Here is a 15,422-nt window from a genome sequence, read left to right as displayed (position 1 = left end):
GCAGATGAGTAAACAGAAACTGCATTGAGATGAGTGCGAATTATATGCAAATTACAGATCCGTGCACTTGTGGATTTGAACCTCCTCAGGAAAACTGCTAATGGAGTTAGAGGCACAGGATGCTGAAGTTACCTGTCTAATTCCTCTAGCAATTTGCTTTGGAACCAGGAAAAAATCATTACATTCTGCTTTTGATAAAGTATAAAATGAGGATAGGAATACTTACCTCCTTCCCCATTGGCAGGGAAGGGAGGGGGCTGAAAAGGTAAAATTAACAACTGAGGAGATTTAGAAAGATGTTAGGACAGGTCAGCTACAGCATTGTAAGGTGCTGTTCCCTCAGTTCACAAGCCCTCTTTGAAAGCACCATGGATCTCAGATAAACAATTTTATTTCCAAGCTGCCATTCAGTGATGCTCAGACCTTGTAACAAGCTTCCCTTCCCAAAACCCTTCCAGAGTCCTCCTTAGACAAGATTTCTATGGATGTTGTCTCCTCAGCAAGGTTCTGCCCTTGCCAAAGCCTGACTGTAAGAAACAACTAACACCAGCAACTCCACCTGACAATTCCTGAGATGTGTCTTAAACCATTCCAAAAGAACAGACTGAGACTGCAGCCATGGATGGGGTGAGGTGCTGGCTCTTCCTTGGCTGCCATGAAACCTGTGTGAAACTCAGCCAGCCCAAAGCAGCAGCTCACTGCCTTCCCAACTTCCAGCCAAGCTGTCAAATGTCTGGGCCACTTTCTCTGCACAAAGCTGCACTTTGAATCTCAAGCAGTAAAATCCTTTGGTGTAATCTCGCAGAAGATTCAGGCTCCCACCCCATTCCTTTGAGTCTTCTTTTGTTTTTGGGCTGTCATAAAGAAACTACTTGATTACAGCATTTTGAAAGTGAGCTTGAGATGACAACTGAAGAAGCTGCTTTGCATTTTCTTAATGACCGGAAAAATGAACTTTGTTTAAAGCAATTCTCACACACCTGGCTGGAAAACAGGAATGATGGCATTACCTGAAAGGCAGCTACAAGAAATTACTTTCCCCACGTGCTCCCCAGCCCTAAACACTGCTCAGCACTGAGGGAAAGTACCTGTATGGGGGTAACGGCCCCCCAGCTTAGCTTCTTACTTCATCATTAAAATATACCCCAAGCAGAGCCAGCAAACACATCAGCGTGACCCCAGGCCAAACACAGAGCTGGCTTAGCACCTAAACCCTCCTATAATTATTAAACTTACGGTTCATTAAATGTTTGGAGTCAAATCTCCATTTTAGTCTCTTTAAGCACTGTGGGTTTCACCTATAATTATTAAACTTATGGTTCATGAAACGTTTGGAGTCAAATCTCCATTTTAGCTTCTTTAAGCACTGTGGGTTTCACTGCAGGAGAGACATGTTACAAAACCCTCTGTAAGAAACCAGAAATAACCAGAAGGAGGGGTGGGTGTGGGTGTTGGAGGGGATGTGGGGGGAGCTGTTTGTTTTAAAGGTTAATAAAAATAGCTTACAGGTAAATTAGTAACTCCAGGAATGTACAGCAGAACAGCTTTACATGGAAAGCAGTATGAATATATAAAGGTTTAAGTGCCCTTTTTACTTCTTCAGGGCTGGAGGCACCATCTCAGGCTGGGTCACTGCCCAGGGCCTGGCATCAGCCACGCTGCCATAGCAAGCCCAGGGCCATGGAAAAGGGCACTGTGAGCCAGTAATAAAAACTCTACACAGTCACTAGAGGCTGAGAAAGAAACGTCTTAATTTGCAGCAGAAGATATTTGGGTTAGGCACTGGAAACAGTCCCATCTTGCCATGGACAGTCACACCCTGGAACTGCTGGTGCAGAGAGGGAGAGCTCCCCGTGCCCAGAGAGGTTCAGGGCCAAAGGGCTGCCCTTCCTCCCCTCTCCTGGGGCAGACAGATACCACATACCTCCTGAAATTCCTTCCAGCCTTATTTTCTGTCATTTCTGTCAAATTTGCCCACTTGTGCATAAAATAAGCAAGCTAAAAGAGCTCAGATTCAGTGTCTGATTTCAGCCTTTTCTTCCCAACCTCTCCCAAACTTCCATCTCTGTCTGGACAGACACGGTGGCAGTTCTGTGTCACCTCTCAATAGCACAGAGGGCCCAGGGCTCATCCACCTTATACAACACAGGAGAGAGAAATAAACAACAGGACTTCCTGCTTTTCCAAATATTTACAGAAGACTGAAGTGTTTTGGGTTTCCTCCTGTGCAGAGTAAGATGTTCAAAGAGAAACTTCCTTGAAATTTTCAACGCCCCCGAAAGCTCTCCCAGGTTATCCCCACACAGCTGGGCCAACATACTATTGGCTGTGGAAGGCACTAGGAGGTTTTTAAGTTGAACATATCCCACTTCCAAGAGGACACACAGCACTGCAAACAGTGCACATTAACTTAGGACCTCAGGCTTAGGAGTATTTCTGAAACTCTTTCTGTACAGTAATAAACACATTTGGTTTGTTAACTAATTCAAGGCACTGGAGCTGACAGAATAATTAATCCTCACTGCACTCTTCCATGCCTGTTTTTCATGCCGTGGAATCGTTATGGAGCAGCACAGCAATCTCCTCAAGGCTCCAGGGCAGCAGCTGAACAGGCTGTGAGCAGCTCCTGACACCCAAACTCCTGCTTAACCCACCCAACATCACTGCCTCCTTTGACTCCACTTCTCAGAACTGCTCCAAGCAGGTTGTTACGTGTAACAAACACGCAAACAATTGTTGCTGCTGTTTACTTTTCACTCAGCAAGAGGTGTTCTTCCATTTGCATTACCTGCTCCTGTGAATCCCAACTAGTCCAAGAGATCATCAGTCTTACACTTTCATTATGGAGAATAAAACACATTAACTCCTGTTTGTTCATCTCTCTTCACACTCCCCCCTCTCTCACAATTCCAGGGATCAGCCAGTGGAAGAGACAGCGTGAACAAAAGCAAAGGGAGGCCGCTGGATGGAATAACAACAAGCAGGCACTTCCCAGCAAGTTGATTTCCTGATAAGAACCTGCTCCAGCTCCAGGCCAGAAAGGGAGGTCCAACCTGAGCGCTGGGAGAGAAGTCAGCGAGGAGAAATCGTCTCCCTGAACTCACCAGAAGGAAGCCGTGCTGCTGAGCAGCGCACATGCCATGGCACTCGGAAGGAGCCGGGAAGGAGAGGAGGAGAGGTGATGACTTCATCAGAGGCAGCGAGAAGGAGAAGAATGCCTGGAATGCCAGAGCAGCAGCAGCACCGGGACACGCGGCAGGAGCGCACGGCGCTGCTCCCAGCGCCGGGATGCGCCTATGGAAAGGAGACTTTGGAGCACACCAAAACTTCACCAGATCCTCTGGAGGCGATGCACGAACCACGCGGTCTCCAGAGGCAAGAGCCGCTGGGAAGGTGCCGCAGGCGGCCCTGGAGGGTCAGGCTGCTCCGCGCTCGCACTGAGCGGGGCCGGGACCCGGCTCCTCCCTGTCCTGCCCACCGGGCACTGCCCGACATCGCAGGTGCCCCGGCGCTGCCAGGGCGGAGTTTCTGTGAAACCAGAGGGAACAGGAATTACCGGTCTCCTGCTCATACAATTACAGGCCGTGAATTAATTTTATTGCTTAATGAATTTAGGTGTTATTCCTCTAATTTCTGCGTTATCTAATAAGTCTTTGTTACAAACCCAAGAGAGGAGAGGAGGAGGCATGGTGACAGTGATTGAATGTGGCTCACGGTAGCATTTACGAACTAAGAACAATCCCTGGAGAACAGGTATCTGTAGTGTCTGCGTGATTCCACATACTCAGGAGAGGCTGCAGAAAAATCTACATTTCAGACAGCTTTGGGTGGCCACAGGAGCCCAGGAGAAAAGATGGATCTTCAGTCTGAATCCAAATGGGGATTTAGAAGGGAATAGAGGCACTTTTAAAAAGCAGAATAGACAACGACAGAAAATAATAAACACTGAGCCGACTTTCCCCTTCACAAGGTGTGAAGAACTTTGAGTGGGAAGCAGGGGTGCCAAAATGTCTGATTTCCAGTGACAAAGAGGCTGTGAGAGGTTATAAAAGCCCTTCCTGCTCCCATCAGCTGGCCCAGGAATGCAGCTGCAGGGCCACCTTTGTGGTTCAGTTACCTGCAGAAGTATTTATTGGAACATATCTCCCAGAGCCCTGCTGGTCCACAGCGAATTCCATCTGATCCCTTACAGCAATGTTAGAACCATACAAATTAATTAAAAACCAAACCTTTATTAGGCAATAAAATAGACTTTTAAATGAAAATGGTCATGAAGCAGAAGTTGAGGGCAGGTGCTGGTGCCCTCTGAACAAGCAGACTCCTCTGAAAGCAAAGTTAATGAACACAGAGAGGGTGTTCTCCAGGCTAAGGGAAGCCATGTCACCCCCGCTTCTTATCTTAGAATAAAATTATTTCTTTTTGCATCTTAGAATCTCTGGCTTAAACATTTATAAACTTCCATAAAGCCCAGCAATCCCCCTGGCTGTACCCACAACTCTTCCACATCAGAATCACTGATTTACTCCCCAGTCATTTCATGCTCCAAGCAGAAATAGTTTCACATTTTCTCATGCTCTCATGACCTTTCCAGACAATTAAGAACACTGTTTACAGAACTACAGCTTGTAAAAATCCCTCTCTCTTATCTAACTGTTTACATACAGAACAAAAAAATAAATTGGGATCATTACTTGCCTTCTGGGCTACACTCTGACACCAAATGCTTTGAATTAAACAACTGAGTCTATGCCTACAGTTAATGCTCCCTATGGACACTACACCAAATGGATCCAGCTTCTTACCAGTGCCTTGTTTCCCCCACAGGTCACTTTGGGGTACAAAAGCACCACATTCAGTGTGTCTCTGATGACTGTGCCCCTGCCTAAAAGCAGCAAAGTGCACCTGAAGCACCAATTAGAGCCACACAATTCTCTGCAGCTCCAGGAATGGTGGCTGGGACAGTTGTGTCAACTGAAGAGCCTTGCTAGAAGTGGCTGGAATACAGAAAACAAATCCCAGAAAATATCAGAACACACTGGTTCCCTCAGCTAAAATCTGTCACCATCTTCTCACAAAGTGGGACTAAGATCTCCTGAAAGAAGAGCTTTTTATTCGTTAAATAATGATTTGGAGTGACTCTGACCTTTGCCACGGCACGCTGTGCACTTTAATGGATCTCCCCTCATCTCTGCATCAGGTTCCTGGATATCATGGATTTAATATTCCTCATCCTGCTCCTGAGCCAATGCTATTAATGGCTCTCGAATCTAGTACTGAAAAAAGCTCTGCTATTTGTCTGAATATTCCTCTATTTTCTCTATTACCCAGTAAGAGAACTCTTCTCCCAGAGCTGCCCCGGTGCTTTTTGATGTGTGCAAGCAGCACAGGCTCTTCTCTCGCCTTTCTGCGGGCTCTGGCTGCCTGGTGCCGCAGCCCCGACTCTCCGGGAAGCGGGGTGGGATTCCATGCCCGGCTGAGCCGCTGCAGCAGCGGGATGAGAGCCGCGATCCGGGGCTCACTAGATGGAGCTGGCGGCCCTCGGCTGCCCGAGCGCTCCCAGCCCGACCCGGCTGCGGCGCTGCGAGCTCTCCGCCGGGTCGCTCGATGGGCAGTGGAGTTAAGAGCAGTTTCCCTGCGCTTTCTCTGCTCTTTCCCTGCTGTGGAACCATTCCAGCACAGCCGGCACTCTGACAGAGACCCAGGGCAAGTCCTGCCCCCAGAAATCCAGGTGGAACACATCCTTTACCTGAGGAGGCAGATTAAATGTATTTGTCAAGGGAAAATCCAAGGGAAAGAAGAGAACAGCACTAATGGGAAAGGAAAGCTGAGGTATTTCTCACTGTGAGAGCTCTGAAAATACAGCAGCTTCTGAGTGCTACAAGCCTGGAGACCAGATCCATGTGCAAAAGGCACAGCTGCAGGTCCCCAGACCTGGTGCCAGGGACAGAATATAAGGCATCCGTAAGACCCTCCCTTTCCAAAGATAAACATGAGCAGCCTGTAGTACAAACTCCATTTTACTGTCTGGTATTTTTTAACTAGATATGTGTATGTATATATATGGTATTTTTATTCTTTCATTATTAGTCTCTGAAATAAAATATGTATGATATTTATCTTCCTCTGCTATGATATCCACAGAACAAATTCCTCCTCTGCTAACGGCATATCATTAGGAGCCTTTTCTCCAGGGTGAAATTGAAATCAAGCTCAGACTTAAAAAATACATCAGAAAAAGCTGAAATTCTATGCTGGTTGGGGGCCAGATCGTGGTGACTGCCAATACCCTGGCTGAAGTGGAAAGGATGATAAAGTGAAGTGGAACATCAGCATCCTCCCTTGTGATGATAAAGACAAGCAACACGGAGTGTGGAGAACAAGGAGTCAGCTCTGGGGAGATTTAAATTAGGCTCATCCATCATGCTGAACCTTCCTGCAAAGATTCTGCTCTGTCACCACGAGCTTTCTTGCAGCACTTTATCCACAGAGGCAATCTGAGGGCAAGGGGAAACTTCCATACTCTGCAATTGCTGTCCCTGCAGGTGTCACCTGGACATGGCTCTGTCCCCTGCCTGTGAGGGTGGGCTGGGGGCTTTCCCCCAGCACTGACCTGGCCAGCTGAGCTGAGCAGGCCAGAACAGCTCCCTTCCCATGAAGCAGCCTCAGGAGAAATGGAAACTTCACACAGTTAATTCCCAGGCCATTTTTCCAGCCGTGGAACAGGTCTGTACTGGTAACATGCAAATTAAATAAATAAATACTTAATTTATAAGCATGATTCATCAGAGGTTTCATCTTCTACAGCAAAGAAACAGATGTTCTATTGATGGCACTTCATTAGAGAGATAAATGGGGTCACACACGTACCTCTGTTCACATCCATCTGCATAATAGACCAAACATTAAGATTTGAATTTCACATGGTGCATGTGGCTCAGAGCAGCCTCAGAGGGCCTCAATGCCCAGAGCCTGCTGACCACCTCAGATTGTCTCAACGGCCAAGAAGTTTAACTCTGCTCATAAAAGCAGGAGGTTGGGATTGAACTCTGGCTAGTTAGGAGACAGTTTCACTGCAAACACACAAGAATACTGGATTTTAAGTAATGGATAATGGATGGCAGTGATGTTTTGTACCCACTGAAATACAGGATCTGTCATGAGGAAGCAACTCAAAGCAGCAGTCCCATCAAAGTCTGGAACCACTGTTCTTCCTCCAGTTCAAGTCAGGGAGGGTTAGGATTGGGGACAGGGTTAGGGATAGCTGAGAGGGATAGCTGATTTTCCAAATGTTAGTGCAGGAGGCCTCAGAGTTCCCCTAGCAAACAGAAACAAGTCTCCTGCACTTCAGCAGGCACTAACAGAAGATAATGCTTATAGAAATGAGTGGTGCTCTTTCCACAGACGTTGTGCCTTTGCTGTGTGTGGATGGGAGTGCACAGCTGTGTCAGGCACAGCAGCTCTGCACCCCGGGGCAATGCCTCCCTGTGCCCAAAGCACTGCTGAGAATCCATCCCTGCTCACTGCTGCTCCCCATCCATCTCTGCTCTGCCTGCTCAGACTCTCTTAGCAATTGTTTCGCTATTAGAAATTGTGGAATGTAAATCCTAATTTATTGTGACTGATCCTTTTATTTCCTCTGGGGGTGGGTGGGTATTTCTGCTCCTCTCCCACAAACCTGCTCTGCAAACACTTGCAGGTGGCAGCTGCACACTCACTCTGCAGTTTTCAAGCAAACAACACCAGTGCCAAGGAGAGACATGAAACATTAAAAACCAGTCATGTTTTCACTTCCCAACCTATTTTTGAAACAGGAGGGAGCAGGAGAATGTTCTTACCTACACCAACACTGACATTTGCATTTTCCATCCTAAAAAATATGCCAGATATGTGTTGGAATTTCTCCCTCCAAACTGCCCTGCAGTCACTCTGAGGAGCAAATGGGCACTTGAACAGCAACACTGCAACCCTGCAGAACAATTCAGCAATTTAGTGACCAAAATTCACCTTCCTGGGGAGGTTAATGCACCCCACCTCGCTCTCTGAAATTTCATTTTGGTGTTCACCTGACTTTTAGCTGATCCTAGAAGCAGAGTTATGTAAATGAACACCAAATGTTCTCACTTCAAACACACCAGCCCCATCAAAATGTGTTCTTGTCTAAGGGTATAAAGGTAATAATTGGTAACCTTTGACTGCTAAAAATGTAAAGGGAAAATATCTTTCATTTAAAACTTGCTCGTTTGGTTACCATGGACACTGCTTAATCATGAAGGATGACTATTACTCGTTCCTATAGAAACCCAGAAGCTTAAGAAGCATCCTGTAATTTAACTCCAGACGCCAAATTTTACACCAGTCCCCCTATTAGCACATTTGGGTACTTCAGAACAAGCCCTGGCTTGATCTCTGACTCTAAAAGAAATTCAGCGATGCAGAAATGCTGTAAGGAACCAAAAATATGAGCATGTAAGGTACAAAAGAAACTTACACTTCACATAAATTGGTTTCTTCAAAAGGAAACATTAAGTGCTCAGCATCTGAGGAGTCCTCTTTCAGTGCAAATGTTAATGAAGCAAAACTTTGGTTGTCTTTATTCCTGTCAGTGTTCCCCAAGTCCATACAGTTGCAGGGCATGTCTTTCCTCCAACTGAGTGCTTCAGTGCTCAACTTAAGATGAACTTCTGGAGCAGTGTGAGCGCCTGGGATTCCTAATGAGCCTCTGGGAGCTGCTTGTGGTCCCAGCCTGGCTCTCCAAAGCAGACCTACAATAAAAACATGCCCCTCATGCAAGGAAAAAACCAATAGGCAGCACAACCTGCACAATTCAGGCCATGTGTTGCTCTAACAAGTCTTTTAGAGTTTATGCTTATTAGTAAAACCACAACACTTGTCTGGCATTGCTCATTACCTCAAAGCTTTACCTTCAGTACCAAAGAAATATTAGTCAGAATCTCTCACTTGAGTAGTTCTGGAGGAAAAAAGCTTCCAGAAATTACCTGTGGCTGACACTGCTCCTTGACCCTCACCAGCTCCACATGGGGAATGGATTCACAGTTTTCAAAAAGCCATCCATTTTTCCATCCTCTGAGTCCCAAAGGAATCAGAGTAAAAGCCTGACCCTGAGGCTGCACAAAGCAGTGACAGGAGTTGGGAGTTCTGTGCACCTTCCTTCTCAAGCAACACACAAACAATTAGTGCCTGACTCTAAAATATTCTCTGGAGTATTGCAAAGGAAAGCAAACTACCCTCAGCAGAGTCTGAACTGAAAAAAGCAGAACTGATAAAGCCCAAATGAGAACGTTCCCTGACCCAGCTCGTTCCCATCTCTATTGAGAGCAGAGTGAATTAAAGGATTAGAGAGTGCCTTCAGTGCAATAACTTAGGGGATTAGTGGCACACTAGAAGACCTTCAAGGGAAATACAGGTTTAAAAGCTTTAAAAGGCAGCTCTGTGTCTAAATTGTTTGGACTGCCTCAGCTGTAAGGAGACAAACTTACTCTAATACATGAGTGATCATGAAAAGTCTGCTGAAACCCCTCGAAGCATGTTCTTGGAAGCAATTCTAGTTTGGAATCAGACCAGGGTTTTTAACCTCTTTCTCATTTAGTACCTACGGCTTGTAGATAAAACCTCATTCTGCATGACTCGAGAGCAAATCTGCTACTTAATTCCTTTCAGAGCAGTCAGCCCCTCTCAGGAACACTGTCAGGGGAAAAGGATGGGACTACCAGGAGGAGAGGGCTGGAAACAGAGATAAAGGAAGAGATGAGCAAAAAGTGACAGTGCTCCTCAGAGATTCCCACTGGGGTTTCCCAGGGGAACTTTTACAACTTGATTCATTTTTGATCTCGTAGGAATTCCTCACAGGGAGCACTCACTGAGTGTGGATGTTCCTGCATTTCTGGAGGACGTGGGGCACGTCAGGCTTTGCTGCAGGAGCAACGGGAGTCAAGGCACTGCTGCCACCTCGCTCCTGCTGAAGGGTCAGTCCAATCAATTTGCCTGCAAAAAACTCACTCTAAATTTTTGCTTATTAAAGGGAATCTGAGATTTAAGCATTGTTTATTATCAAAACAATTCCAGAATTCCTCCATCACACACCACTTCCCAAGTCATTAAATTTAGTCTCGATTTTTCCTAGACAATGAAGCATTGAACAAACACAGCAAAGTCTCAGCTGGAGTACTGGTGCTAAAAATAGCACAGCTGCCAGTGAATATTTCCTATAAACAGCACAGCTTTAAACATTTTGCATATCTTTTCTATGGGCATCTGTCAGCCATGCTGTTAAAATTTCAATGAAAGACTGCAAGACTTCTATAGTGAAACAGAAAATGCCACAAAAGAGACTTGAAAAACAAAGCAATGATCGTTAAAAAGTGCAAAGCAGGAAGGTCTCCTTTTCCTGGCATTTAAAAGACACCACCCTTGGAAATAAAAAGGTCTATTGCTAATATTTATTACTGGGCTCCTCACTTGCCTGCTCCCAGCCCTTAAAATGAAAAACAAAAGTTCTGCAGAGGTGGAAAGAAATTCCACCTGGCATTCCTTGTCCAACATCACTTTTTGTTAACGTGCTGCAGAACAGATTTTCAGCTAGGAAAGATTAGTGAGAGGTGAGTGCAATTTCAGATGGCTTTAAATGTAATAAAACCTCCTTAGTTGTTATGTCACTCTGGGACATGCTGGGACAATTTTCCAGTCACTGCTTCCCTTGTCCCAGGCGAGTGCCTGAACCTCCAAGGTATTGATTATTTGGGTATAAGCTGATCTCTCCTTTATCACTTAAAAGGTTTCGATTTCATCAAACAGAGAGACAAAGACTAAATTCCAGCTGTTTTCAACAGATGTGTATCTGAATAGCCTGTGCTGACCCAGCCTGACCTTGGCCTCCCAGCTCAGTGTTCGGTGCACTGAAATTCTGGGTTTTGCTGAAGATCAGTCAGTTTTCTCTTCATAGCAGCCATCAAATGAAAGGAAGAAGAAAGTCTGTTTAATAAAAATCCTTTTCATAAAACACCTTGAAAAGCATCTGTGATAAACAGAACACAGAACAAGACATTTATGTCTGAGGCTGACAGAGGCAGAAGGATCAGGAACACTGAGCCTTCAAGATCAGGAACCCCAATGTTCTCAAATTCTCAGGGCTTTGATGCCAGCTGATTGCCTGCAGAGTTTTGCACGAGAAAGCCCTGAAGCCAAAGCTGCATTTGGCTCAGAGATGGGACTGTGAATGGAGCACCCTGAGCGTTTCTATCAACAAAGGGAATGTTCAGAACACTTCCCACTGACCCCCATTCCTTCATCGTGTCCATGAGTAAGGAGAAGCAGGGAGAGATCCTAAAGAAAGCCACGGACCCAAGTGCAGCCACAAGCAGGTGCTGCTGTCACTGAAAATTCTCCTTGTCCCCTCTCTGCCTCCCAAGTACCTTCCACTTCATCAGATGGGTCATCTGGGAGTAATTATAATTATTGCCATGATTCCTCCTGCAGTCCCACACATCTCTGAGCTGAACAGATGGTCCAGGGGTTCTGCAGGTAGATTTTTATCTAACTAATGTTTACCTGCAGCATGTCCTGACCCTCTGTGGAGAGCAGAGCCAGGGGTTTCAGGGTCTGCCCTCACTGCAGCAGAGATTTCCAGTGCAGTGAAGCCTGTCTGCTTTACCCACTCCCAAAGGGTTTAAATGTGCTGAAGGCAGGATCTCATCAGCCTCCTCAGAGCAGCCTCTCCTCCTGCTCAGCTCTGCCCTGCCCACCAGTGCCACTGGTCAGATATTCCACCTGGGCCTCCCAAAGGGGCAGAGTGACAAACACACCGACACGTGATGGACGTGCTGAAGGCACCAGGGCTGAGCAGAGAGCTCCAGAACAGAGGGTGCCATCACATGAACCACTGAACAAGCTGCTGTCACTGCCAACAGCTCCAAGTCCTGGGCATTTTTTCGCACACTGAAGCAGGCTGGCTCCATCTGGAGTCCCAACACAAAGCTCTCCCCTCCCTCCCTCCCTCCCTCAGATCCTTGCACAGAAAATGCAAACTCTGCTCACTTTGCCCAGCTGGAAGCACCAGAGCAGCTCTTTCCTGAGGGAGTGGCTCTCTCTGTACCTCAGGAAGCAAAACCCATTTCCCAAACTGGGTCTCAGCCCTCCCAGAGCCACGCAAGCTGTAACCCCAGCCTGACTTTTCCTGCTGTTCCTGGGGCAGGATGGGCTCTGTCCCTCCATCCCTGGCAGCAGCAGCAGTGTCAGAAGGGCAGGTGTGGGTGGGTGGCATTGCCACTGGGGGGAGAGTGGGCTGTGGCAGTAGATAAAAACATGTTTTCAAACACAACTCCTGTGTGTTCAGAGCCTGGGGGATATAAACAGAGGGCTGGAAGAGGGCTCTGACTCCCAGCAAAGGCAGCACCTCAGACTCCTGGGTGCTCCGGCCTCAGCCCCAGCCCAGGCATTCATCATTTGGCTGGATGCAACCCAGGAAATGATCCCACACGGGGACAGGGATCCTGTGCCAGCAGAGATCTCCTCCTCCCTGGTAAAAGCGTAAGGATTGCCCGACCCCCAGCAGGTTTCCTGTGCAAAAGCATCTGCTGAAGTGACATCCCTTGGAAAAGATCAACTTGCAGGTATCAAAGCTCCCCCAGCAGAGCCACAGGCTCACCTGAGCCCTGTGGGGATCTTGGCAAAGGGTCCAGAGACTGCAGAGTGCAAAAACTGCCAAGAGGATGTCTGGGAAACACACACGTGGCAAAGCAGACATTGCCAACTCCTGTGAAGTAGCTCCAATCCGCCTGAATTAATGGCAACCTCCCTCTAAGGACTCCTGACCTCTGAGAATCCCAGAGACACAAACCCCACTGCGGATCTGCCCCTGGGAGGGGCCCTCAGCTCCCTCCTTCCTCCACACTTGCAGGGCTTGAATTCAACATTACATCACCCCCAAATCCAGACCCTCCTTCTGATTCCTGCATTTTCCACAGCCCCCAGACCCCCACAGTTCATCAGTCTGACAGTGGGAATAAAAACTGTTAAGGAAAGTATTCCTGCTGCATTATTCCAGTACTTCCATCACCCTGCCCAGCCTGGACCAAGCCCCCTCTGACCTGCTGTGTGACACCACCACTGCACAACAATACAGATCAAAAATAGCGAGAAAATTCTCATCCAGCTTTGCAAATCCCTTTCAGATTTCCAGATAAGAGGAGCTCAGCCAGTGCTGAGAGGCAGGGATCCCACAGACAACACAAAATACTCCAGGAGAGATCAACAGCAACAAGATTTCAGCTGGTTCAAATCCAATTCCTTACAAACTTTCGGGCTGATTCCCATTTCCATCAAATCTGCCTGTATATTCCTCATGTTTCTGACAAATGATGCCATTAAGTTCACTTTGGGTTACCTAAACGAAACTGAACACATTTAGTTTGTCACAGTAACTGAAATTACAGTAAAATATTTTGGTTTTGCACAGCACACAAATAAAGAGGGAAGGGGAACTGGGACATGTTTGGGAATTTACAAACACTCCTCCCTGGCAGGCAAAACAACAACAACAAAAAAATCATACAAAGAAAATCACTGTCTGTTTGAAGGAAAAGCTGAAGCTCAGGGACTGATTTAGCTTCCTATTGTTTTCTCAGCAATGATTCAAAATCCTTAAAATCATCCTGAGTGCCAGGAAAAGAGGAGAGAGGACATTGCACTGAGTTAAATCTTGCAGTGCTAAAGTCAAGTTTAAAATCTGCTTCGTAAATCAGAATTAACTGCAGTGAGACAAGTCCAAGCCTGGATTTGCACAGACACCTGATGTAAAGTTGCAGTTGTGCTTTTTATTCACACAGTAACGAGCAAAAGAGAAATCTTTTCAGTTAATGGCTTTGATTAGGCTCACAGCATGATAAATACACCAGGACTGACAGACTGCAGGGCAAACACAACCCTCTCCCCCCCTCCTTTCTGAAAAAATTCAATAGGGAAACACTCACATACTCCCACTTTTTGGCTGCTTTAACGACAGGGAAAAGAACCAATAAACAGTTATTTCACAGTAGAAGAAAGAGAAAGGCAGAACAGCTTGTTTTAAAAATGTAATTGGGTCAGTTGCTGCCTCCGGTAGAAGGAATGGGCTGCCTGTGCCCTACAGAAACATCCCTCAGTGGACCTCCCTCCTGCTGAAGAGGACAAATAAGCCCTTTTAGAGCAGGATTTTTAAAAGTGCAAAGTGATTTGGGGCTTCGAGTCCCACAGGTTTCTGCAAAGCCTCGGGAGCCCAATCTTTAGGCTCTTTGGAAAATCCTACCCCTAAACTGTCGTTAGCTTTGTCATCTGAACCCCCTGGCGACACTGGGCTCATGAAGAACAAGGAGTTCCAGCCACACATCTCTGCAGAGAGACACCATCTCCTAAGCACGGCTTCCCAAAGCTCCGCAAGCATCAGCGAGGCCTCCGAACAGCTCGCAGAAGCAGGCCACAAGATGCCCAGAGGTTAGCTGGCAAGGCGGGGGTAGCGGCAGCACACGGGGCTGGGGCAGGCACGCCTGGCGAGCCCCTCGCACACCGCCCTGCTGCAGAGCCCGGGGCGCCCCCGGGCCCGGGGCCAGCGCCCCTGCTCATCCTCACCTACCTACGGCAGCGGGCTGAGCGCGGCTAGGAGCGAGCTCGCAAGCACCCCTGCTAAGCCTGTTCCGGCTGCGGGATCTGCTTCGCTGTCTCTGCAGTCGGGACCTCCGGAGCAGTCGGTAGTAGTAGGACGGTCTCCCAGAACTTTTCCTGCCGTTCATGGACATTTTTGGATCTATTTTACACACACACGCATGCAGGCACAGGTTCGCTCTCCCCTCTGGTACAGGAGCAAAACAGTCCCAGCGTTTTAATGAACTGGAGGGTGGTTCTTTGGAGGGGAAAGGGAGAGGGGGGAAGAGGAACTCTTCACTTGACACATTTAAAAAGAAAAGCAACAAGAAGAAAACATAAAAGAGAGAGAAAGGAAAAAAAAGCAAGGGGCACCGGAGTGCATGTCTCAGGCGAGGGAGGACTGGCAGCGAGCAAGATAAACTGTGCTAACAACTCCTGCCCCCAAAAAGATAAGGCTGCTGGAGAAGGAATAGGAAGCCCGAGCTGGCCTGGGCTCCTGAAACGTGAGGCATAGGCTGGAGGAAATCCTGGCCTGGATCCTGTCCGGCAGACAGCAGCGTCTGATCCAAGCGTCCTGGAAGCACTGCCGGCTGCTCCGGCCGCTCTGCCCGGCCGCGCCGCCGCGCATCGCCGGGAGGAGGCGGCGGCTCTGCCGCGGGAGGCACCGGGAAAGGCCGCGCTGGGCAACGGGGTAATGATTTCCTGGCCGTGGGACACATGTTAATAATCATCACGGAGCAAAAGCCCCGGAAAATAATGTGAAATTTGAGAGGGGAAAACTTTAATTA

The 15,422-nt window shown here is 47.5% G+C and overlaps 1 protein-coding gene across 2 annotated transcripts in view; it reads right to left on the bottom strand.

Annotated features, from left to right (window-relative positions):
- DAB2IP (DAB2 interacting protein) overlaps positions 1-14,857 on the bottom strand; it is a 127,959-nt gene extending 113,102 nt beyond the window's left edge. For both annotated transcript variants that reach the window (XM_077787923.1, XM_021543648.3), the window contains exon 1: positions 14,624-14,857. In XM_077787923.1, the coding sequence (XP_077644049.1) occupies positions 14,624-14,786 (163 nt within the window). In that variant the 5' untranslated portion in view covers positions 14,787-14,857. The remainder of the gene's footprint in view (positions 1-14,623) is intronic.
- Positions 14,858-15,422: the final 565 nt, after the last annotated feature.

Source organism: Lonchura striata, chromosome 22, assembly GCF_046129695.1.
Source record: "Lonchura striata isolate bLonStr1 chromosome 22, bLonStr1.mat, whole genome shotgun sequence".
Classification (NCBI taxonomy): Eukaryota; Metazoa; Chordata; class Aves; order Passeriformes; family Estrildidae; genus Lonchura; species Lonchura striata.
This window is presented reverse-complemented; position numbering and strand designations above follow the sequence as displayed.